The 24524-nt window shown below is 58.6% G+C and overlaps 2 protein-coding genes across 3 annotated transcripts; one reads left to right on the forward strand and one right to left on the reverse strand.

Moving 5' to 3' along the window:
* The first annotated feature begins 212 nt into the window (after positions 1–212).
* On the forward strand, positions 213–19008 carry BCKDHA (branched chain keto acid dehydrogenase E1 subunit alpha). 2 transcript variants are annotated; one of them, XM_007168020.3, is made up of 9 exons: positions 213–345; positions 8188–8367; positions 8476–8562; positions 12319–12427; positions 14528–14689; positions 16593–16799; positions 16922–17063; positions 17291–17462; positions 18498–19008. In XM_007168020.3, exons 1-9 carry the CDS (start codon positions 238–240, stop codon positions 18666–18668), a joined length of 1338 nt encoding a protein of 445 aa, XP_007168082.1. In that variant the 5' UTR covers positions 213–237; the 3' UTR covers positions 18669–19008. The 2 variants fall into 2 exon arrangements, with proteins under 2 accessions (XP_007168082.1, XP_057390158.1); XM_057534175.1 differs by having other exon boundaries at positions 14528–14688; positions 16589–16799.
* A 91-nt stretch (positions 19009–19099) lies between these two features.
* On the reverse strand, positions 19100–21454 carry B3GNT8 (UDP-GlcNAc:betaGal beta-1,3-N-acetylglucosaminyltransferase 8). The gene is made up of 2 exons (XM_057534177.1): positions 21197–21454; positions 19100–20819 (listed from the first exon to the last, which is right to left on the reverse strand). Exon 2 carries the CDS (start codon positions 20786–20788, stop codon positions 19595–19597), a length of 1194 nt encoding a protein of 397 aa, XP_057390160.1. The 5' UTR covers positions 20789–20819; positions 21197–21454; the 3' UTR covers positions 19100–19594.
* Between the last annotated feature and the right edge of the window lie 3070 nt (positions 21455–24524).

Consider the following 24524-nt stretch of genomic DNA (forward strand, 5'->3'; position numbering starts at 1 on the left):
TCTGGTCAGGTTTGCCCTCTTCTTTGCCTGTTACAGGAACGACGGCGATGAGGCGGTCAGAGTAATTTTGGGGAAGCTAGATTGTTTTATTCACCTACATATGTGTCCTAGAGACCGCAGGACTAGTAACAGGTGGTTTCTTGGCAGGGTGATGCTGGCATTTGAGTCAGGCTTATGAAAGGGCAGCCCCAAGCTCGCCGAGGAGAGGGGCGGATCGGCGAGGGATTGTTAGTCAAGATGGCGGTGGCGGCTGCCGCGGCGAGGGTTTGGGGGTCAAGTCGAGGCTTGGGCCGGGTTGGCCTCCTGCTCCTGCGGCAGCCAGGGGCTCGTGGGCTGGCTAGATCAGTGAGTACCTGGGACACCAGGGAGTTTTCTCCAAGGAGGTATAGGGATGTTTACGCTGTCTTCAGAGTGGGGGGGTTCCCTGTAGGGAGTGGAGGAAGGGCTGTTACAGAAGGGACAAGGGCTGGAAGAACCACTTGGAGAGGACACCCAAGGGAAGAACTTCCAGTTCCTTAGGAGGAGAAAAGCCAGGCAGCTCCTTTGTAACCCTGAGGGAGAGAGACAACTTGGAGAGAGCGAGGGAGTTTCTTATTAGTTGCCGCCGTTCCCCAGGGGAGGCCGCTTGGAGGACACGGGGGTGTGGGGGGGGGAGGTGTGACCTTTCCTCTCAGGGGTTGGAGAAAACTGCCTTTGTGAGGGACAGACTTTCTTCCCGGTAAAGACTCCCCCCCCCACCCTTCAAGGAGTAGAAAAGAGAGATCAGGTTTCCCAGCAGGGGCTTTTATGGTGCCCTTTGCTCCAACTCTGATTTTAAAATGAATTGCGTAAAAAAGTCGTTTGATCCTGTGCCCCCTGATAGAATGCCTTGTCGGTTTTGGTGACTGTACAGAGAAGATGGTCAATAAATATTTGTTGAATTAATGAGTGAGTGGGATCGGGGGCGGGGGGAGAGAGGTCCAGACAGAGCACTTAGCCCACATTTCTTAGAAACACTTGAGAAATGCCTTGTTTCTTGTCAAAAGTGTTAGGTTGATGCTAGCTCACACAGCAGGAATCTAGTTAGGAGCCGTTATTTAGGAGAGAGGCTGGGGCTGAGAAAAGCTGTGAACTAAGATTTCGCATATAAGAGAGTCGTGGTTAAGAAGATGGGCTCAGGAGCTAGACCATGTGGTGCCATGTCCCTAATCTGCCACTTTCCAGCTCTGTAGCTCTGGGCAAGGGACCTCCTCTCTGGACCTAATTTCCCCCTCTGTAAAATGCTAACAATGGCCACATCATAGGGTTGTGTAAATTAAATGTGTAAAGTGCTAAGAACAGGACCTGGTGCAATCGGAATGTCGGCCGCTGTTGAAAGTGAGGGTGGAGGGAAGGGACAGAAACTGGCCTCGGAGATGGGGGAGAAGAAAGGAGGTGACCTTGGGAGGGTCTGGATTGGTGAGGGCCTTGGCGGGAAATCTATCAAGATCTTGTGGGGTTGGGCCTGACCATCTGATGCCCAAACCATGGGGAAGGGAAGATGGAATCTGGGAAGAAGCTCTTAGCTAGGGAGAGAAACGGGGGCAAGAAGATGGGCTGGGAGTGAGGTATGGGGACATCTAGGAAGGGAGTTGAAGCAGGTAATTTCCGAAGGGCTGCTGGAGCAAGATGGAGGTGGGAGAGTCCCTGCCTTTGGGCTGTTTTCGGTCAGTTTTTTTTTTTTTTTTGGAGCAGTCAGATTCCCCACAGCTGAGCTCCCTAGAGCCCATTGGTTGGGCCTGTGCGGTGGGGGTGGGCTGTACTGGGGCAGGAGTAGGGAAGGGTCATTCAAGACTGATTAAATCTGCTTCCTTCCTGGCTCAGTCTCCTTGCTGCCCTTCCCGCCTAGTTCCCCTCCTTTTTTTTTTTTTTTTTTTTTGGCGGGTTGGATTGGGGGGAGCAGGAGGTTTTTCAGAGTCCCTACGTTTTGCTTATATATTTTTAGAGTCCCTGTTTTTTCTTCTCCACTTTTAAGTATTTGTTTTTTTCTTAAGATTTAAAAAGGAATTTTTTTTTTTTTTTTTTGAGGAGAGGGAAGGCGTAGTAGCATTTAGTCAAAGATTTTTGAGCCTAATCTGGTCAATAGAACTTGTTATAATGATAGGAGTGTTCTATATCTGTGTTGTCCAGTGCAGTAGCCACTAGCCACACGTGGCTACTGAGCACCTGAAATGTGGCTTAGTGTGACAGAGGAACTGAATTTCTCATTTAATTTTTTTAAAATAAATTTATTTATTTATTTATGGCTGCCTTGGGCTTTTTCTAATTGCGTTGAGCGGGGTCTACTCTTTATTGCGGTGCACGGGCTTCGCATTGCGGTGGCTTCTCGTTGCGGAGCACGGTCTCTAGGCGCGCGGGCTTCAGTAGTTGTGGCTCGTGGGCTCAGTAGTTGTGGCACGCGGGCTCTAGAGCGCAGGCTCAGTAGTTGTGGTGCACGGGCTTAGTTGCTCCGCAGCATGTGGGATCTTCCCGGACCAGGGCTCAAACCCGTGTCCCCGGCATTGGCAGGTGGATTCTTAACCACTGCACCACGAGGCAAGTCCTTGCCTAGTGTCTTAATGAAGCACTTTATCATTTATAGTGCCAACTGACACCATTATTGTATTTCATACTGCCATACTGCAAGGTATGTACTGGTAGTTTTCTTCTCTTACAGGGGAGGAGACTGAAGCTTAGAGAGGTGAGGTCTGAACTTGGAGCTCCGGACTGCAAAGCCCAGTCTCTTTCCACAGTACCAGGCTGCCAGGAGGAGAAGGGGTAGGGCTTCGGTTCAGGTCTTGCAACATCCTGCTTAGTCCAGACCTGGTGTGTATCATCAGCCTCTGCCTGGGGCTGGTGGGAAGAGGGGGTGGGAAGAGCCGACCTCAGCCCCCATCATGCCCTCCCTTCACTGCCCTTCAGCCCCGCGGGCCATTTCCCCCTTTCCTTGGATGAGCTCCTCCCACCCGGAGGCCTTTGTAGGGATATGGTCCTTCAGGTGTCAGGCTGAGAGCTCACTTCCTCAGAGAAGCTTTCCTGACCCCGTGACCGGTCTCAATGTGTAAAACAGGGGCAATAGCAGTACCTCCCTCAGAGATGCGGTGAGGGTTAAAGGAAACAGTTCTTAGGAAGCACTTACACATATATCCATGTGCTCGGTAAGGGCTCAAGAAATGGGGGCTGCTGTTTTCCTCCAGGAACAGTGAATCTGCTGTGGCCTTGACTGATGCAGGGACAGGATGCTTCCCATCTTCAGTGGCTGGGGGAGCTTAGTGCTGCTAAAGCCCCCGGGTCCCCGAGGCCACAGAAAGCCCGATCCATCTCCACACTTCCCTGGCCTCCCCAGCCGGATCCCCCTGGAAGGGGAGGCCGCTGATGAGGCCACTGACATTCCTGAGCTGGAAGTAAAGCCAAGGTCAGCTTTGCACTGTTTGAGGCAGAGCGCCTGAGACTCCAGAGAGGGAGCAGGCTTGGCCGGCCTCAGCTGTCCTAGCTTCAGAGGACTCGGTTAACCGGCACCATCCACACAGCCTTCCCTGGCTGGACCCCGCTCTTCTCTCCAGCTTCCCTGTAGTGGGCAGGCTGCCTGGCTTCATATGCTGACATCGCTGCTCATGACCTCCCTGGGTCATGGACAAGTCACCTAACCCCTCTGAGCCTCAGGGCCGCCTGTGCGGTATGGAGGTGTGGTCATGGCGCCTGCTTCACCTGGGTGCCGTGCAGGTTCAGTGAGACACAGGCATCATACAGCAGGTGCCTGGTGTGGCGCCGAGGCACGTAGTTAAGTGCCGTGGTTAACGTGCTGCAGCCAGGTGGTCTCCAGGGTGCCGGGATCTCTCCTCTTGCCTCAGAGCCTTTGTCCTTCCCAAGGACTGACGTGTTCTCCCCCCCAGCCTTTGCCTGGCTCACCCCTGCTCGTCCCTCAGGCCTCGGCTTCACTCCCCCTTCTCCAGGAAGCTTTTCCTCCTGCTGCATGTGATGCAGCTAGTGAAAGGCTTCCTCCTCGAGCTACGGCAGGTGCTTTATACCCGCCTCACCATCAGCCAGTGAAATAGAAATTCTTATTTCCACAAGGGGACGCGGGTTCAGGGAGACAGTCTCCTACCCAAGGTGATGTGGCTGGAAAGGGACAGAGCCAGGATTCAAACACAGGCCGCTTGGCTCTCCAGCCCTCATCCTACCCTGCCTGTGTGGTAACTAACCTCTCCGCGATCCTGCCTCCTCTGACATCGCCCCTCCTGACTGTAACTTGTGTGTTCAGTGTCTGTCATCCGTCTCTCCCCGTTGTCCCCAGCCCTCAGTTCAGGGCCTGACTTGGAGCAAATATTCAATGATTACTTGTTTGACCACTACGGTCATCAAGTACACTTGTTAGCTAGTCATATTTATCGAGTGTTTGTTACGTGTCAGGCACTGGGCTGAGCACTGTACACACGGGCTCTTTAAATCCTCAGGACCGGGCTTCCCTGGTGGCGCAGTGGTTGAGAGTCCGCCTGCCAATGCAGGGGACACGGGTTCGAGCCCTGGTCCGGGAAGATCCCACATGCCGCGGAGCAGCTAAGCCCGTGCGCCACAACTACTGAGCCTGCACTCTAGAGCCTGTGAGCCACAACTACTGAGCCCTCATGCCACAACTACTGAAGCCTGCGCGCCTAGAGCCTGTGCTCCGCAGCAAGAGAAGCCACCTCAATGAGAAGCCTGCGCACTGCAACAAGTGGCCCCCATTGGCCGCAACTAGAGAAAGCCCGCGCACAGCAACGAAATAAATAAATAAATAAATGCAGCCAAAAATAAATAAATAAAATTTAAAAAAAAGAAACACTGTAAAAAAAAAAAATCCTCAGGACCATCTGTGAGATAGATGGTCACACCGCCCTCGGTTTACACATGCGGAAACTGAGGCTCCGGGAGCGTAATTACACTCCCGAAGGCAGCAGTCAACTCCGAGTCCCTGCCCTTAACTGTGGCCCCATAGGGAGTGGCTCGAGGAGGGGCCACCCCAGTACCTGTGGGGCGGACCTTGGCCTTCCAGAACAGGTGTCTGTGTCCTGTGTGGTAGGAGAGAGCGTGGCTTCAAGGCTTTGTGTAAATCTGTGCAGCTTCTGCCATTGAAGGTCACTGGCACCAGGACAAACCCACTCCCCCACCAAAAAGAAGGCAAAATGGGTGGAGACGCATACTTCCTCTGCAGGCATTTTAGCACCCACTCCCGTTATGGAGCATTTCCTCAGGGCCAGGCACTGTGCCGAGCCCTTTGGTAGCTCAAGGAATCAACACAGTAACCGTGGGGTAGGTACCACCTTCATCTCTACAGGCCCAGGAAGAGGGGGCACGGCCAAAGCCCAACTCCAGGGTACAGGGGGCATCAAGGTACCCTGACTGTAGCTCTCCAGCCTCTGGAGGCAGACAGTCCTGCCCTGACACCAGGGTTTGTTCGGAGCCCCGTGACCCTGTCCTGGCCCCTGGCCTCCCGTCCTAGAGCCCCTCCCCAGATGGCGTCTCCCCTGTGTCTCAGTCTCTCTAGAGTGTCCGCTGGGGCCTCGGTCTGGAATTACAATACAGTCTTGAGATGCAGTCAGCCCTTCTCCCCAGCTCCTCTTTTCCCCATCTTCCCAGGGTGCCAATCAATTTCCTTTTTCCCATTTCCTGACCCTAGATTTTGGTTGTTTTCCTCTTTTACCAATTTTTGAGCATGTAACATGTCCTGTGCCTTTGCTGAACCCTTTGTGTGCCTTAGGAACTTTTTGCAGCAGCCCTCTGCAGCCTTTTCGCAGATAAGGAAATTCAGAGACACGGTGTTTTGCAGAGGGCTGTGCAGTGAGCTGAGAAATTGGAACCCAGGTCAGTCTGCTTCTAAGCCAGTGAACTTAACCGCTCATTCATCCGTTCAGTCAGTAATTGCCTGTTGAAGTGTGTGCTCTGTAAACCGATGTGGACATGCTCCTTGCCTCCCTGGAGCTTGTGATGTGTGTGGGAGATACACATGAGAGGAATGGATCCTCTAGGTGAATGGAAGGGTCCGGCCGCGTGAGCGCTCCGAAGAAGGAAGCACGGTCTGCGAGAGTTGGGCCGCTGCCGTGCTGTTGTCAGGCCTGGACCCGCCCTGCCGTTGGGAGTATAATTTCCTTTATATCCTCACAATCATAAATGCAGATAAACGCACACATGTTCACATTCCCCTGCTGGAACCTGGGACGGCCTCTTTGCCGCAATTAAAGGAGTGAGGGCGGGGAACACATGTGAGCACCCATGTGTGGGATCCAGCTCATGACAAGCCCAGACATTCTTCTTCAGCGCCTATTGGAAGTGAAGCCGCAGTTACTGAGCTGAGAGGAACCTGGCGGCCGGTGGAAAGTAAAGATGCAGACGTGTGCCAAGTGGGCCAGCAGTGGCAGCTGGGGTTGGGGGCCTGGGTTTAGGGGTCTGGATGTCAGCCCTGCCCAGGTTTGAAGCCCAGTCCTGACTTAATTGTTTTAGCCCTGGGCCCTGGTGCAGGGAGGTTGTATTACCTGGGTTTCCTCATCTGAAGGGCAACAGTGCGTACTCTCTGCCTCACGGATGTGCTCTGAGGACTCAGTGAGGGTTCTGCGTGCGGACCTCAGCCTGGTACCCGGCAAAGGCTTAATATAGGGGCGCTGGGTTTCCCCTGGGTTTCCTCGTCTGAAGGAAGCCTGCGCACTGCAACAAGTGGCCCCCACTTGTTGAACCTGGGTTTCCTCGTCTGAAGGGCAACAGTGCGTACTCTGTGCCTCACGGACGTGCTCTGAGGACTCAGTGAGGGTTCTGCGTGCGGACCTCAGCCTGGTACCCAGCAAAGGCTTAATATAGGGGCGCTGTTGCAATGCTGAGACTAGTTCAAGGCATTCTAGCTCCAGTGCTGAGAAATGGAATTGGTTCCCTTCCTGGTGCACATGTAGGCTTCTCCCGGGCTTTCCCCAACAGGCCTCCTCTCAGCCGGGGTCGGGGGGGTGATGCTTCCCACGGGACTCCTTCCCAGTTCCACAGGGGACTTGCCATTGCTCGCTTTTTGCCTTTTGCGGGTCCTGTTACCCCAGCTTCAAGTGCTCTTTCCCTGACTCCTAGATATCCTTCAGGTCCCAGCTCTCATATCACTTCCTCAGGGGAACCTTACCCTCTTTCCACTCTGCTCTCGCCCCATGGCTTCTCCTGGGAGAATACGCATCACCCTCATCCGCTCGGTGTTACTTGTTGAGGCTCTATCTTCCTTGCTGGGCGGCGGGGACAGGTAGGTGTCTTGCCTCTCTTAGGTGCCCAGAACCCAGCACGGGCCGTGGAACGAAGCAGGTGCTCAAATATTTGTGGAATGAGTCAGTCTGGGCGCCTGAACTGGAGTGGAGAGGGTGGTGAAGTGTGTGGAGCAGTTTGCCAGGTGATGGGGAAAGAGGCCTTTAGTACAGAGAAGAGAGCAAGAGATGTGGTGGTAGAAACGATAATCAGCATCTTTGAGCCTTTACTCTACGTACAAGTACTCTGCTTGCCATTTTATACACGTGATTTTGTTTGAGCCGCGCAGTGTTTCCATGAGGTGTTGTCCATTTTACAGGTTGAGAAAGGGGAGATCTGAAGAGGGGAAGTCCCGTTCCCATGGTCACTCAGCAAGGGATTTGGACTTGGCAGGCTGACTCTTAAGGGCTCACAGACATAAGCTCTAAGCTGGGTGGCCTCCTGGTGGGTAGAGGGGTCAGTAAAGAGCCCTTCTGGCTGACTGGAGGTCGCTGTGCAGGGGTGTGTGTGTGTCTGTGGTAGCCGTGGGAGACGGAGAGGACGGGGTAGCGGCGGTCAGCCCTGGAGAGGCCTTGAAATGCCAGGGTGAGGACTTTGGGCCTCTGATAATAATAACTACTGGTTCTTGAGCTGCCTGCCACTTTATTAGATTATTTAATCTTTACAGCAACCCTGTGTGATAGATATTATGATTTTTTCACCCCAATTTTACAGCTGAGGAGCTGAGACACAAAGCAGTTGTAGGAACTTGCCCAAAGTGTGACACATTGGGAAGGTGGCGGAGCCGGGATTCAGACCCTGTGCATCAGGCCCCAGAGTCCACCGCGGCTGTGGTGGCTTAATCACCAGGCCGTGCTGCCTGCCGCTGCGGGGTTGAGCCTGCAGAACCTCTGCTGCTCCTGACATGGGTGTCTCCTCCCCCCGCCCCCCACCTTCTCTCCCCAGCATCCCCAGAGGCAGCAGCAGCACTTCTCGTCCCTGGATGACAAGCCCCAGTTCCCGGGGGCCTCAGCGGAGTTTATAGACAGGCTAGAGTTCATCCAGCCCAACGTCATCTCTGGGATCCCCATCTACCGCGTCATGGACCGGCAGGGCCAGATCATCAACCCCAGCGAGGATCCCCACGTGAGAGGCCGCTTCCCCCCGACCTCGTGCCTCCATGCCCAGGCCCCTTGCCCGTCTCCTCCCCTCTGGTCCCACCTGGCCCACATCTGTCTGTGCCTCCATCTGCAGCTGCCCCAGGAGAAGGTGCTCAAGTTCTACAAGACCATGACGCTGCTCAACACCATGGACCGCATCCTCTATGAGTCCCAGAGACAGGTGCGTGGGGACGGGCTGGGGAGAGGGGCATGGGACTACCTGAGGTCCCCCTACCTGTGTTTGGGCCACAAGACAGCTCCCAAGGAGGAGGGAGTGGAATGGAGATCCTTGTCTTGAGGTGCTTAGAGCTCTTGGGGGTCTGCTGGGGCTCTGGAGGAAGAGGGTGGGAGGGTCCTGCCCGAGGGCAGAAGGGTGGACCAGATCACGGAAAGCCTACTGTACGCCGGGCTGGGGGCTTAGCTGTGCTGGGAGAGGGCAGGCAGGAGAAGACTGGGCTCCCCTTCCTCTCGGGCACTCACAGTCCTGAGAAACAGGGCGGCTCTCGGTGCTTCCGGCAGTGCCCGTGTCCAGTGTGCTGCGGTGCGACGCTCTAGCGTCAGCCGACGGAGACCCAGTCAAAGCAGCGTCAGCAAAGAGGGAATTGGCTGACTCGACTGACTGCAAGTCCATAAGGCCCTGTTCCAGGCACAGCTGGACCCAGGGGGCTCAGAACATGTTTTCAGACCTGTTTCTCTCTCTGAGTGTCTCTTCTACTCTCCTTTGCCTTGGCTTCCTTCATTCTCAAGCTGTGGTGGTCTCTGGAAGCTCCAGATTCACGGAGAGGTGGCAGAGAAAGGGTTCCGGGTACGGGCTCTGGAGCGAGACTGCAGTTAGGGTCCGCATTCTGTCACTCTCTAGCTTTGTGGCCCTGGGGGAGTTGCTTAGCCTCTCAGTGCTTCAGTGTTCTCGTCTCTAGCTACTGTATGGGGTTGCTGTGAGGATTGATGGTGGCCTACGTAATGGCCTTAGGAACAGTGAAACTGGCATTTGTCATGGATACCAGCCTTGCAATTATTATCCTTTCTATTTATCAGTAGAAAGAGAATGTCTGGTCCCTAATGTTCCAGCAAAAGGCCCAGAGCTGATGCTTATTGGCCAGGCTTTGGTCACAGACCCCTCCTTGAGCCAGCCCATGTGATTGACCGGCCAAGCCGGGGCCACGTGCCCATCCCCAGGAACTGAGGGAGCAGAGGCCTGGAGTCCGCCCCTCCCAGGCTGCGGAGACAGAGCAGGAGCCTGGGGTTCCTGTTAGAAAAGCGGGAAGAACGCTGGGCAGGCTCATCCTCAGGAGTGGGGATGGGCTTGGGAATCGGCACTTGTATCAGGCCCCCAGGTGACCCCCCTGTGACCCGACTGTGGACTGAAAGCGCGAGGCCCACGGAGGACAGTTCGGAGCAGATCAGGCGGGCAGCCAGCTCCCTGGTTCTCTTGCTCACGGGAGCACCGTGTGTGGGTTCTCCGCCCAGCCCAGAAGCTTCCCTTGGCTCCTCCCGTCCACGGCATCAACCCCTGCCCTTCCTGTCCAGCCTGCCTCCCACTCACTGTGGCCTCGGCCGTCTGCTTCCCTCTGCGTGGCCTCAGTGCCAGGCCACCCCTCCCACCCTCTCTCACATGCCTGGGCTCCTTCCTGACCCCTGGGTTGGCTGCGCAGACGGGGGCTTTGGAACCTGACGGACGTGGGTCCAGTGACAGATGTGACTTCAGGCAGGTGATTTTTCTTGTCTTTGCCTCGGTTTCTTTAGTGTATTAAAACATAGAAATAACAAGAGAACCCACCCCACCCCACCCCACTGGGTGGGGGTGGGAATTCTGTGAGACCCGGCATGTCAAGCCCCTTGCCCATTGGCTGACACAGGGAACCCTCAGTAAGATCAGCTCAGCCATCAGGTTTCAGCCTTCCTTAGCTAGGGTTATCCCAGCAGCCCCCCATCCCAACAGAAATAAAAGCAGCAGTTTAAACAGATTAATAGGTTTTTTCTCTTGCATGAAAGAAGTGTGAAAATAGGTGGTCGGGGCTGGTGTGGTGGCAGCACAATGTCATTGGATACCCAGCGCGGGCTTCAGCCCCCAGGGCCCCTCATAAACCAAATGGCTGCTGGAGCCTCCTCCATCACGTCTCGTTCCAGGCAGGAGGCAGAAGGAAGGTGGAAGGTCAAACGTGGCACCGCCCAGCTATCTCCCCACACCCACATTTATAGAACTTTCCAGGCAGTCCCACCGAATAACATCACACGTTTCGTCGGTCACTCCCAGCTGCCAGGGAGACTGAGAAAGTAGTCTTTTAGTCCGGGCAGATGCTGTCTGTGGTGGAATGAGATCTGTTAGCAAAGAGGAAGAGGGCTCTGATACCAGGTAGGCAACCAGGGACCTCTGCCACTAGCCCAGGTCCCGTCTCCTCAGGGGGCCCCCCCTCTCAGGCTCCTCCCCACACCAACCTCGACAGCCCTGCCAGGCCCTCAGCACCCAGCATCCGCCCCACTCATCGCTTTTAATTGGCTCCCCACTTGGAAGAAGGCGTTGTTCATCTGGCTCCCCCACTGCGACAGGAGGCCCCTGCGGCACACATGAGGCCTGGGCACAGGGCGTCCTGCGGCTGCTGAGCCGGTTGGCTCCATTTTTACCTTACAGCCAGTCCTGCGTACCTCCACCTCTGTGCCAGGGCTCCCGGATCTCCAGCCAGACTTTACCTCTTAGCCCCCGATCTACTTGGCTTCTCACCCTGGGTGTCCCTCACCAAATTCAGCCCGTCCAGACTTGACCTCAGCACCTTCCCCACCCCCGGACCTGCTCCTCTTCCGCCCTTAGGCCATTTCTCAGTGACAGTACTGCCGTCCACCCATTTGCCCAAACTGGAGACCTACTGGTACTCCCTGTCCCCTCCCACCCCCTCACTATCACTTTCCCCTCTCATTCACTCTGCCCTTAGGTATTTAGTTAGAAATCCATTCTGCTGCTCAGCACCACCATCAGGAACCCAGACTTCCTCCCTTTCTGCTTCACCGTCGTGGCCGACTTGGCTTCCACCCTGTGCTTGTTGCCTCACATTCACAAGGTGGCTGCCACAGGTCCAGGCTTCATGGCTGTGTGCAAACCTGGAAGGAAGGGGTGGCAGCAGCTGCAGTGATCTCTTTTATCAAGAAAGCAAAAGCAGATTTCCACTTAATTCTCTGGCTGGAACTTGTGTCCTGTGGTCGCTTCTGACTGTAAGGGAGGCTGGGAACATATTTTTCCAGGCTCTGGGATTAGGGGGCTCAGGAGAATGGAGTTGCCCTGGGCACCGGTGCAGCTAACCAACAGGGGCTGCCGCTCCCTGCACCGCTCACTCTGCTTCTCAAGACTCTCAGCCATCCTCTCCCTGCCGCCTGCCACCACCAGGCTAGGCCGCACCCCCTCCCACCTGGCGATTGGCACTCATTCCTGTCTTCTCCATCCGTTCCCACGTGGTAGCCTGGGAGACATTTTTAAAACATCTCTCCCCTGAGAACTGTTGGCAGGTTACCATCGTCCTCAGGGTAAAGTCCGGATACGTCATTCCCTGCGCCACCTGGGCCCTGCCTCTCTCTCCCTCCTCGTCGTTCTCCACCCCTCCCACTTTATGTCCCAGCCCTTTTGACCTCATGGCCTTTCTTGTTCTCTCTGCCTGGAAACCTCCACCCTCCCTACCTTTGCTCGGCGTAGGCCTTGCTCCTCGATGCCCCTCCACAGTGGGGCGGGTACCCCTTCAGCCCCCATCACGCAGCCCCATCACCCTGGCTCTAACCAGCCTGGCGGTTCCTCTGTGAAGGCAGGAACGCCAGCGTGGCCTGGCCCAGAGCCGGCCTTCAGGAAGCATCTGTTGAATCACAGAGTTATCAGAAGTTGGTCAGTGTTTGGATGTTTCTCTGTCATCGCCCAGTCTAACTGAACCCGGCCCTCTGGGCCCTCCTCCACCCCCAGGGCCGGATATCCTTCTACATGACCAACTATGGTGAGGAGGGGACGCACGTGGGGAGTGCAGCAGCCCTGGACAACACGGACCTGGTGTTTGGCCAGTACCGGGAGGCAGGTATGTCTGCCCGTGGCCCGGCCCTGTGGCGCAGGTGCCAGGGACCTGGGTCTGTGGTCCCCATCGAGACAGGTCAGGCCCAGTCCCTTCTGCTGTGAAGGCGAGGCCCACGTTAGTTACCAGTGTGCTCTTCTGGGAGCGGCACCTTGCCAGGGAGGCCTAAGGGGGCTTCCCCTCCGCGGAGGCCTGGCAGTGTTGCAGTTAAGAGCCTGTGCTCCTGACCATTCCATGCCCTGCCGGTGACCAGCTGTTTGATTTGGGGCGAGTCACTTCCGTTCTCCGAGCCTCAGTTTTCTCATCTTTGAAATAGAGATTAGGACGGGATGGCAACCCCTTGCGCTGCGGGGCTGCCGGGAGCCTGCAGTGAGGTCAGGCCGAGCTGGCCTCTTCCCAGGTGCCGTACCCTTCACGCAGCCGAAGCAGACGGGCGGGCGGGTTCCAGCCTGGGAGCGGCTAGGGCGGGTTCCAGCCTGGGAGCGGCTAGCTTCTGAGTGAACGAGGGAGAGGATGGAAGGAGCAGCGACTAGGCATGAAGAAAACGGATGAGTGTTAAGGAGAGACGGGTGCAGGAGGGAGCCCGGGGGGCTGAGGCTGGGGTTCCAGAGCAGCTGTTGGCGTGGGGCCCAGCAGGGGAGCCAGATCTGACCCCTCCTCTCAGGCGCCGCACGATCTTGGGCAGGTTGCTTAACTGCTCCTTGCCTCAGTTTCCTCATCTACAGTGGGAGACGGTGAACCCTCCCAAGACGGTTGTTGAGGGGTTTCACAGGGCAGATGACACAAAGCCCTCAGCACAGGGCCTGGCGTGGGGTAAGCGCTCGGAGTCGGAGGCGATGTCGTGACCAAGGCCTCTCACCCAGGGGCAGCTCTTCAGTGGGCAGGTGTGGCCTGGCCGGGCTGGCTGCCCGGCGCGCTCCCTGGACCAGCACAGCCTTCCAGTCTGCTCTCGGACGATCTACTGTCTCAGCTGCACCAGACGCCCCCACCCCACATGCTCCAGGGGAACAGACGCCCTGCGATACTGTCCGTGGTTCCGCATCATTAGATTTGCCCGGGCACTGGGCCGCAAGCCAGGCCCCTGCCACGTTTGCTAAGTGCTTTGCACTGTTTCTGCTGAGGGGATCTCTCTGGGGAGGGCTCCAAGCAGGGCCTGGAGCGAGGGTCCTGGAGTTACGGGCGGCCGCTGGGCTCTGCACACGGGGGCTGTTTGGGCCCCGGCCGCCTCTGCAGGAGTGAGCCGTCCTGTACCAAGGGTCATGGAAGGCCCTGCATCCAGGCAGCTGCCGAGGGCGCCTGTGCGGGGCAAGGAGGAAAGGCAGGCCCCGCTTGTCCCAGTCCTGACTGGGCAGCTACTTCCCCGTGTGACTCTGTGTCTCCTGTGAAGTGGGGAGAACAAGGGCACTGAGAACCGTAGCGCTCACTGAGCTGTCCCCAGTGCTGGAAACCCTGGAACCTGTGTCGGTCCCCCTCGCAGCAGAGTGGTGGCCCCTGCCCACCTCCCACTGGAGCGGCCGCAAGGAACCCCCGCCAGCCCCACCAGCTGTGCGAGCCAGGTGGTGCGAAGCTTGGGTCACAGAGGTGCGACCTTGTGGCACCTTTGATGACGAGGTGGGCGTCCACCGGGGTTTTGTTTGAAGAAAGGATCTTACTGCCATGAGCAGGTTTGAATATTTCCTCTAGTCCACAGGTCGTGAGCATGGCCCGTACTTTTATTTGGTTCATATGATGATTTTGTCTTTAAGTAGATGAATTAGTGGAAACGCTTAAAAATCAGGTAGCTTCCCCTCCTCTCCCCTAGCACCCCCCCCCCCCAAAAGCAAGCTGGATTGCTCCTTTTGAAAAACTGGACCATCTGGCCTCCCTGGGCAGAGGTTAGTTGGTTTGAACAGCAGCCTCCGTCTTGAGGCAGGCCTGTGCTTTCTGCTCTGCCCTCCTGCTTCCTGCACCCGCCGGGTCCCTATAAGCATCCGAACGAGCCTTCCCTGCTGTAGTACAGTCAGCGGAACAGGTCCCGGGCAGGAAGGGCCTGGCCCAGGGGCCCTCACAGGGTTGGCCTGTCCCGCCCACCACCCGCCATGGTAACCCTGCCTTCTCCTGCACCAGGTGTGCTCATGTACCGGAACTACCCCCTGGAACTGTTCATGGCCCAGTGCTACGGCAACGTGAGCGACCTGGGCAAGGGGCGCCAGATGCCCGTCCACTATGGCTGCAGGGAGCGCCATTTCGTCACCATCTCCTCTCCACTGGCCACGCAGATCCCTCAGGGTGAGGATGCACGCCCCGGACCCCGCACACGCAGTCTGACGTCGTTACCCTGCTCGGGCCCTAGCCTCCTCCATCCCTTCCGGGGGCTTCCTGGTGGCGTCACGGTCCTAGCGCTGGTCTGGGCTCTAGACTTACAAGACCCCTCTTGTCTGGGACCCTCGTAGGAGGGCTCTAGTGGTGTCTCTGCCCCATTCAGCAGGCTTGAGCAGGCACAATCACGCTCTCAGTTTCCCACGCTTGTGCCCCCGCTGTGTCCATTCACCAGCACAGCCAGCTGCGTGGGACTGAGCGTATGCCAGCTTCCTTACGAAAGGTCACCCGGCAGGTAGCAAGGAGAGTAGGCACTCGAATCGGGGACCATGTGGCTCCAGAGCCTGGGTTCTCCACCCCGGCCTCTGTCCTGCCCTGCCCCTGCCCCTGCCCCTGCCCCTGCCCCTGCCCTGCCCCTGCCCCTGCCCCTGCCCCTGCCCGTGCCCCTGCCCGTGCCCCTGCCCTGCCCTTGCCCCTGCCCCTGCCCCTGCCCCTGCCCCTGCCCCTGCCCTGCCCTGCCCCTGCCCCTGCCCCTGCCCTGCCCTGCCCCTGCCCCTGCCCCTGCCCTGAGTGACTCCCCTAAAGCTTACTCCGCAAGCCCACGATGCTTAGCGCAGTCGGTGTGGCTTCTGTTAAAGGTGACTGCTTGTGAAGCAGACCCGCCAGGGGCCGGGCTATGGCCACACAGTGCAAAAACAGGGTTGTGGACAGCCCCCGCCCCCCGCCCTGGGGAGCCTGCACTCGGTCGAGGGTCAGTCTGCTCCAGGGCAGACACGTGAGCTGGCGTGTACAGGGCTTAGCAGAGTGCCTGGCACGTGAGAGGGCCCTGGGCACGTTCGCCCGGTGTGTTCTACCAGGAGCGGTTTGTGTCTGAGGTGGGAGGCGGACAGGGCAGCTTTCTGGGAGGAGGCAGCATTTTCACTGATTTCCATTTCGTAGGCTTTCCATAAGGTGGGGCCTGGCCCTCCTCTGCCATTTGGGTGACCAGTTAAGTCACTCAGTTGGCCAGCGTGCGGAGTCCGTGCTGTGTGCTGGGTGCCATCCTAGGTGCATTGAACAGAGGCAGCAAACACAGCCTTCCTGGTGCTGCCACTGGTGGGAGAGACGGACAGTAAACAGGACGAAGTAGCACATGGAGTATGTCAGGGGTGATAAGGCCCGCAGGGAAAAGTAAAGCTGAGAGGGAGCGGTTCTTGACGGGGGAAGGTGGGGACAGGTGTCCCCAGGTGACAGTACAGACCAGAAGGAGGTGAGAGGGAGCCACTCGGGATCTGGAGGCGGGTGCCTGCTCGATGATGTGTCGGAGGTGCCAGGAGGAGCCAGTGGGGCAGGTGTGGAGGGAGGGGTGCGCACAGGTGGGGTCTCAGGCCGTCGCCTTTTGAAGACACTTTGACCCAGAGTGGACCCGAGCTGGGGGAGGGGGAGGAGTCGCTGCAGAACCACCTGCCGGCTCGGCTGCGGCCCCGAGGGTAACAGGCTGGGTGGGAGGAGCAGGGGGCTGGGGAGGAGGCTGCTGGGGCCAGAGGCGGGGCCGGGACAGCCAGGGAGGGGTTAAGGGCTGGGGAGGAGCGGTCAGATTCTGGCTCCGTTTTGAAGGTCCAGCGGGCATGGGGGCGTGGCAGAAAGTCAGGAGTCAAAGATGCTGAAGTTTGTGGCCTGAGCAGTAGTTGGAAGGACGGAGCTGCCGTCAGCCGAGGGGAGGAGACTGTGGGCGGGGCAGCTCCTGGGGGAGCGGGAGGGGCGGCTCAGGTGTTTTCTTTCCCCTGAGAGCCTGGCAACAGCTAGCCTGAGGGCCGGAGCCCCGGTTGGGGTGCGAGGGTGTGGACGCGGGGAGGGTATGAGTGCAGGGAGACGCCTGTCTCTGCTCCTGCAGCGGTGGGGGCAGCCTACGCGGCCAAGCGGGCCAACGCCAACAGGGTCGTCATCTGTTACTTCGGAGAGGGAGCGGCCAGTGAGGGGGACGCCCACGCCGGCTTCAACTTCGCCGCCACCCTCGAGTGCCCCATCATCTTCTTCTGCCGGAACAACGGCTACGCCATCTCCACGCCCACCTCCGAGCAGTACCGCGGGGATGGCATCGGTACGGGCCCTGGTGGTTGCTCCCCGCCCTGCCTGCGCCCTCTCCTTCCTCCCCTCTCTCCCCACTCCCTGCTCCTGTCCCACCTGAGCCCTGGGGCCTGACCTGCCTCCCTGTCCCTACAGCGGCTCGAGGCCCGGGATACGGCATCCTGTCCATCCGCGTGGACGGCAATGATGTGTTTGCTGTGTACAACGCCACCAAGGAGGCCCGGCGGCGGGCCGTGGCGGAGAACCAGCCCTTCCTCATTGAGGCCATGACCTACAGGTGCCTGCCGCCCCCCGTCGGCCCCCACCCCCAGCCTCGACCGCTGCTGCCCTCAGCACCTCCCCGACATTGGTCACCGTCCCCGCGGCACGACCCCACTGCCCTGTACCGCGTAGCCCCTTCCGGCCTTTATTCCATCTCCCCCCTTCTCCCCTAGTCCACCACTTCCTTCCTGACCTTCACCTGAGGGCGGCCAGCCTGACCCTGGGTCCCCCTCCCGCTGGTAGGATCGGGCACCACAGCACCAGTGACGACAGCTCGGCGTACCGCTCAGTGGATGAGGTCAATTACTGGGACAAGCAGGACCACCCCATCTCCCGGCTGAGGCACTACCTGCAGAGCTGTGGCTGGTGGGGCGACGAGCAGGAGAAGGCCTGGAGGAAGCAGTCCCGCAAGAAGGTGAGGAAGGACCGCCCTCTGTTGGAAACCACCCCAGGGGTCATGTTCCGGGATGGTGTGTCACAGAGAACCCTGGAAGGATGGGGAGGCTGGGGCTTGGGGGCCATTGAACTGGCAGTCTCGGGGGTAACCCTGGTGACGTCTCTAATGTCATGATGCCAGGACACGTGCACCTCAGCCGTGTTCTGCCCTCAGCTCCTTCGCCTCTGGAGAGGGATACTGGGGTACCCACCTCAGAAGCTTGTCTGAGGGTTTGCATCTGATCCAGATGGGGTGTTAAGTGTCCTCCAGAGTCTGTGCACTGCCCTCCTCGGCCCTGGTCATCAGACACCAGAAGCACTGCGGCCCAGCGGGCAGGGCAGACCCTGGTGTCGGGCAGCATGTGCTTCCTGGCTCTGCCCCTGACCACGTCATCGTGGGCACGTCCCTTCTCTTCTCTGTGCCTCGGTTTCCTCACCTCTGAGCTGCCTGCTTCTTAGGGCTGCTGAGAGGCTGAATCAATTCCATACTCTTAGTATAGTGCCTGGTTCTGCTAAGGATGGAGATGCTGGGATTTGGGACATTAGTTGTCACCACTATTTTTTTTTCTTTCTTTTTTTTTTAATTTGTTAAATTTATTTATTTTTGGCTGCGCTGGGTCTTCGTTGCTGCGTGCAGTCTTTCTCTAGTTGCAGCGAGCGGGGGCTACTCTTAGTTGTGGTGTGTGGGCTTCTCATTGCGGTGGCTTCTCTTTGTTGTGGAGCACGGGCTCTAGGCGCGCGGGCTTCAGTAGTTGTGGCGCACGGGCCTTGTTGCTCCGCGGCACGTGGGATCTTCCCGGACCAGGGCTCGAACCTGTGTCCCCCGCATTGGCAGGCGGATTCTTAACCACTGCGCCACCAGGGAAGCCCGTCACCACTATTACGATGATTATTTCCATTGGCCACGTGGGAACTTGAGGCTCAGGGGGCTTAACCCCTCGCCAGGATCCCACAGGTAGGAAGCAGGTTCCTGGGTGAGAGGTCGGCTGCCTGCCCACTGCCACTTGTCCCCCAGGTGATGGAGGCCTTTGAGCAGGCCGAGCGGAAGCTGAAGCCCAGCCCCAACCTGCTCTTCTCAGATGTGTATCAGGAGATGCCTACCCAGCTCCGCAAGCAGCAGGAGTCTTTGGCCCATCACCTCCAGACCTATGGGGAACACTACCCCCTGGATCACTTTGAGAAGTGAGGCTACTTGCCCCGTCCCCACCTTCCTCAGCTCTGCCTCTGAGGGGCAGAGGCGACGGGCAGGATGCTACCCCCTTCCCCTGACAGCTCCCTCCAACGTGCTCGGGCCAGGGCAGTACTCGGGGCGGCTCCTGCTCCTCCAGGCTGTTACATTGGTGGGGCCTTGGTCAGCCCCTTCTTCGCCTTTAGCTACAGGGTCTTCTCCCAGGGGCTGGGCAAGGGCACCTGCAGGACCGGAAGCCCCTCAGGCCTGGGGGTGGGCGTGGCAGGTCAGCCTGCGGAACTTACTCAGAGTGAGAGGGGGTCAGCAGGTAGTGAATAAACTATGTCTCTGCATTTGGCTCCATGCTACCTCTGGTTTCTGTTTCCTGGAGTTTGGGATGTGGGAGGAGAGGCCAGCATGAGTGGTTTGGGACCACCCCTGCTTCTCCAGTTGAGATAAATAAGGCCAAGGCTGTTGAGCTATCTTCTTCCTCCAGAAACTTCTGCAAGCTGGAAGGTCAGCTTCAGCAAACAGGATGGAGGTGGGGTCCTCCAGAGATGGCCCCTTGTCTCCCATAGAACGGGTCAAAGCTGGTGTCCAGCAAGGTGACCAGGAGGCCATCGGGGCCGGCCTTGCCCAGTAAGGGTGGGGAGAGTGTCTGGTGTGAAGGTCAGGGTGCAGCTGAACTTTGCTCTGTAAACTACCTCAAGGCCCCGTAGACAGAGATGACGACTCCAGGCCTCAGAGTGGGGAGTGCATATTTTTCAAAAACTGAAAGACGGAAACAGTCTGTCGCCTTTTGGGGAGGCCCAGGGAGGGCTCAGGCAGCCTCCATTCCAGGACCCCCTTCCTCGCACCGAGGCCTAGAAAGAGAGGCTGAGCAAGGGGCTGGCGCCAAGGCCCAGGCCAGGTCTGCCCTCCCCGACCCTCCCCACCTCCGAGTCTCAGCACTGGAGCTGAGGGTCCCGCAGCTGTTTCCAGAGCCGGATGCTGTCCTGGGGGCTAAGGGGCCGCACCAGCAGCAGGTCTCGGAGAGCACAGGGGTCAGCAGTGCGGTCTGCCGGCCAGGCCGTGAGGAAGCCTTTGTGGGTCCTGGGGGCCAGGCCCAGGGCTTGGAAGCACAGGCCGGTGTAGACATCGTCGAAGGGGAAGGGGGCCACGCGGGCCGCCGCCCGCAGCAGCCAGGGTGCCAAGCGGCCCGCGATGACGTAGCCGCCCCCACTTGCGTAGGCTGGGTAGCCGCCTTCAAAGAAGGACCCAGGCACGTAGAAGGGTCCCCCAGGCTTCCGGAGGGGCTTGGCCTGGGTGAAGACCTCACCCAGGTAGAGGCCACGGGCCGCGCTGGGCGGCAGGGCCTGCAGGTGGTCCAGAAGGGCGGGGGTGTGCACGAAGGCGTCATCCTGGCCTTGCAGGATGAAGCTCACGCCGGGGCAGTGGCGGCCCAGCCAGGCTAGCAGCAGCAGGTCCTTGAGCGTCTGGTTGAAGGGGACGTCAAGGAAGTCCCAGAGCAGCAGGTCGCTGTAGTGGCGGCTCTCCCAGGCCACCAGGGAGCCTAGGTCAGGCCTCCCCTTGCCCGCTGGGGACCCCAGCAGGAAGAGCAGCCGGACCCCGGGAGCCGGCCGGCCCCACGTCTCCCTCACGGCCTGTCGTTCCGCAAAGCGCCCTGGTTCCGACTTGACAGCCAACAGCAGGTAGGGGACGTCGGGATCCTCGCAGCTGGCCACCTGGCCACCGCCGCCCCTGGGCAGCCACCGTGGGAAGCTCCGGCAGGCTGCCGACAGCAGGAAGTGGCGGAGGTCCTCGGGGTAGGAGGCGAAGTCGGGGATCTCAGCCGCAGCGGCAGCTCCCCAAGCGCGGCAGTCCCCCGCCTCAGTGCTGTCCCCACTGGGCAGGGTCCCCAGCCGCCACTGCTGCTGGTTCCAGTAAGCTGAGGGCAGAGGGTCAGTCTGGCCCAGACGGGCCGAGAGGTTAGCCGGCAGGGTGGGCTCGGGGCTGGCTGGCGTGGGGCCTGGTGGGGTGCTGCGGGGTCCCGGGTAGGCCTTACCCAGCCGGGGCTCGGACGTCCACTCGATGTACACTTTGAGGCCCAGGAGTGTGAGCAGTGCTGACAGGCAGAGAAGGCACTTGGGGCAGCGCATGACCCGGCCCAGGAAGGGGCAGCTGTGGGAGCTGCGAAAGAGCCACAGAGGCCTTTTGGGGTGCAGGGACGGGCCCCCGGTCCCTGCCAAGCCCTCTAAGGCTCCTGGTAGTCTCAGATCCTACACCAGCCCTCCACCAACGACCCTGACTCTCCTCTCTTCCGGGACCTGCGAATCCCTGTTCCGCTCGCGTTCCAGCACCCTGTTCTTTCCACTCAGCCCAGCTCCTTCTACTTTCGTAGAAACCCGGGAGGCTACCTATCCCCCATCCCCACCCCAGAGACCAGGGACTCCGCCATTCCAACCTCCCTCTCCCCGCAGTTCATCCCCCTCACCAGGAGTCAGGATCACCGGGGTCACCTCCTCGCCCCACAGTCCCCACCCCAGGCACGGCTCCCTCCCCTTTACCTCTGGGTCCGGCTCCGGCCAGCTCCAGCGCCCGGGGCCTTGGGCCGGCCCTCTGCCCTCCTCCGGCAGCGCTGGTGTCTCCAGCACTGTTGTTCTCCAGCCCAGCCCAGCCCAGCCCAGCCGGTCTGCGGGAGGCTGGGAGGGCCCCAGGGGCCGGGAGGGACCGGGGCGGGGCTGAGGGAGGGGGAGGGGGGAGGAGGGCTGGAGGCAGACCTGAGGGTTGGGGCTCTGGCGTGTTGGGGCTGGTTTTCTGGTGAGACAGCGGGAAAGGTGCAGGGGTGGCTGCAGAGACCGGGAGCTGGCGGGCCGGGGAGGGGAGAACCCGGGGCCTGGGAGAGAGTCCGGGGGAGGGTGAGGCCGAGGGCCACTGGAGCCGGGGCTGGGAAGTGTCAGAATGGCCCAAGGGCAGGCAGAGTCCTAAAGTGGCCAGGCCGGAGGCCAGGGGCAGGGCCTGGCCGGGGGAGGAGGCGGGGGGGGGGGGGTGAGGTGGGGGGGGTGACTGTGCTGAGAGGGCACGGGTGACCTTGCCAGAGGTGGGGGTGTGTGGCCCGGAGTCAGGGGTCAGGGTGGGGATGGGGAAGGGGGCTGGTCGGGAGGAGGGGATACAGGCCAAGACAGACATTACAGAGAATGAAGAGATAGCCAGGGAGACCCCAGGGGCAGGCAGGGAGGAGAGACAGGCGGCAGAGATTCAGGAAGGCCGAGAGGAGAGAGCTGCAAGAAGAGAGAGGACGGGAAGGTGGAGACAGCTGGCGAGAGATGAGGGAAGCCCTTGTGGGGGAGGGTGGAGAGATGTGCAGGGGCAGGTGGAGGGACGACGGGGTGGGAGCAGAGAGCAGGGAGTCTGCCAGCCGAGCCAGAGCCAGGCAGAGGCAGCCAGACCCAGAGAGCAGCCGGGGAGCAGCCGGAGAGGAGCGGATGGAAGGGGTGGGGCGAGGGGGAGCCAAGCCAGAGGGCAGTGAAGGGTGGGGGCACCAGGAGCCCTGGAGCTGAGCTGACCCCCGTGCCTCCTCCATCCCTCCCTGGTCCCACACTCCGGCCCTGGGCCTGCCACGCCCTGAGGCCCTGGCTCTGCCTACAGCGGCATGGTGACTCCAGGGACACTCCCATCTGCCCCCCCCCCCCGCCCCCGGGACCAGAGAGGGTGTCTGCCTGTGTTTCCGTTGCAGCCCTCCGGAGGCGTCTGCTGTTTGGGCTGCATCGGCTGTCTGGGGTGGCAGGCAGGTGGGGCTGCCTCATCCCAGACCTCCTGGAGCCTGGGCTGGGACGCAGGGCCCCCCAGTGAGCCCGGCCCGACCCCCCTTCACCCCACCTGGGTTGGGAACTGTCCACATCATCTCAGGAACCCTGTCTTTTGGACAGGGCAGCAGCAGTTGATTATCTGTCTAGCTGATTCCCTCTCCCCAGGATTGAATAATGGAGCCCATGGGACCAGATGGAGGAAGAGGGTACGGAGAACGTGGCGAATACTGATGGAATAAAAGCCGGAGTGGGCTGGGGCAGGGCCCTGAGCAACCTTGGAAGGGGTCTTCAAGCCCTCTTCCCCCCAGGCTGGGGTGGGGCGGTCCAGGCCTCCTGACTCTTGGCTCATCTAGCTTCTCCCAGGGCGCGGAGGTTCCTCCACCGGAGGCCGAGTTTCGGCTGCAGTGTGCATCAGTCTGCAAATGCTCCAGTCAGGAGAGAGAAACTGCTCAGCAGGCGGAAGAGGTAAAGTCGAATGTCGAGAATGACTAAAGACGTGCCCTCTTGTGGAACGTGGTTGGGTGGGTGTGCAGGTTGAAAGCGGTGGACCCCATCTTCCTGTCTCCCCCAGCCTTTGAATCTCCCTCTCCAGATTATGCCAGGGCGGTTCTGGCTTCTCGCCTTAGCAACCGTAGGTCACTGTTGAGTCCAGATGCCAGTCAGCCAACTAAGAAAGCTGTCAGGACCTCCCCAGCTGCACTAGCTAACTTGTTATACCCAGAATCTCTAGTAAGTGCCCTCCTATCGGTGAACTTGGCCCCATGCAGTGTGAGATCCACTCTCACTGGCCTAACACCCTGAGAACCCACTCCTGTGCGGGTTCCCCAGGGTTGACTCTACATCTGTTTGCAAGTCTTGCCCTTCAGTGTAAGAGCTGTTCCCTTCTGGGTCATAGTGAGCACCTGTCCTCTGGAGCGTGCTGAGACTTGACCCTTGGCATTTGTGGGTCGAGTGGCAGCAGGGAATGCTTGTGATAAGTCTTGAGAAAAGCAGGTCTGCCTTTCAAGGCCTCTGCCCCAGGGGAGCCCCTCACAGGGTTTTCGAGAGCAGGATCGCTGGTGGTCTCCTCACACTGGTAAGGGAGGCCCCCAGTGACTTGGGAGTTCGAGATCATCTGTTTCCTTTGGGTCCAACCAGATGACCCGATTCCAGATTTCTGGATCCCACTGTTTACCAGTCAGTGCCCTCATTTTCGTATGAGAAACTTGTCAAGACTGGGAATTCAACTGTCATAACTCAGCAACTCGAAAACCTAAATGTTATTTTCAGCAGTATCTACAAGTAAGAACTTCGGGGGGCGGTGGGGGACTGTCATGGGAGCGTTCCAATTCTGAAGGGGTGACTTGAGCTGGGCACTCCTGGCAGTCTGCCTAGCCCTATCTTCAGAACTGTCATTACTGCCACAGCATCAAGTGCAGCAGCCATAGGGCCTCCCAGGGCACAAGGCTTCAGTTGGCACCTCATCACGACCCCAGGCAATAGCCTTTTCGTGCTGCGGTTGCATGTGTTGGATTTTTGGGTTTTTTTTTTTAATTTTTATTTTATATTGGAGTATAGTTGATTAACAATGTTGTGTTAGTTTCAGGTGTATAGCAAAGTGATTCATATACATGTATCTATTCTTTTTCAAATTCTTTTCCCATTTAGGTTATTACAGAACATGGAGCAGAGTTCCCTGTGTTATACATGAGGTCCTTGTTGGTTATCTATTTTATTTTTTATTTTTAAAATGTTTTTGGCTGCACTACGCAGCTTGTGGGGTCTTAGTTCCTCAACCAGGGATTGAACCTGCGCCCTCAGCAGTGGAAGCGCGGAGTCCTAACCACTGGACCACCAGGGAATTCCCTATCTTGATATTTTAAATATAGCAGTGTGTACATGTCAATCCCAAACTCTCAATCCATCCCTCCCCTCCACCCTTCCCCCTGGTAACCTTAAGCTTGGTTTTCTAAGTCTGTGAGTCTATTTCTGTTTTGTAAGTTCATTTGTATCATTTTTTTTTTAGATTCTGTATATAAGTGATATCGTATGATGTTTTTCTCTGTCTGATTTAATTCACTTAGTATGGTAATCTCCAGGTCCATCC

The sequence above is a fragment of the Balaenoptera acutorostrata genome, chromosome 19 (genome assembly GCF_949987535.1).
Source record: "Balaenoptera acutorostrata chromosome 19, mBalAcu1.1, whole genome shotgun sequence".
Classification (NCBI taxonomy): Eukaryota; Metazoa; Chordata; class Mammalia; order Artiodactyla; family Balaenopteridae; genus Balaenoptera; species Balaenoptera acutorostrata.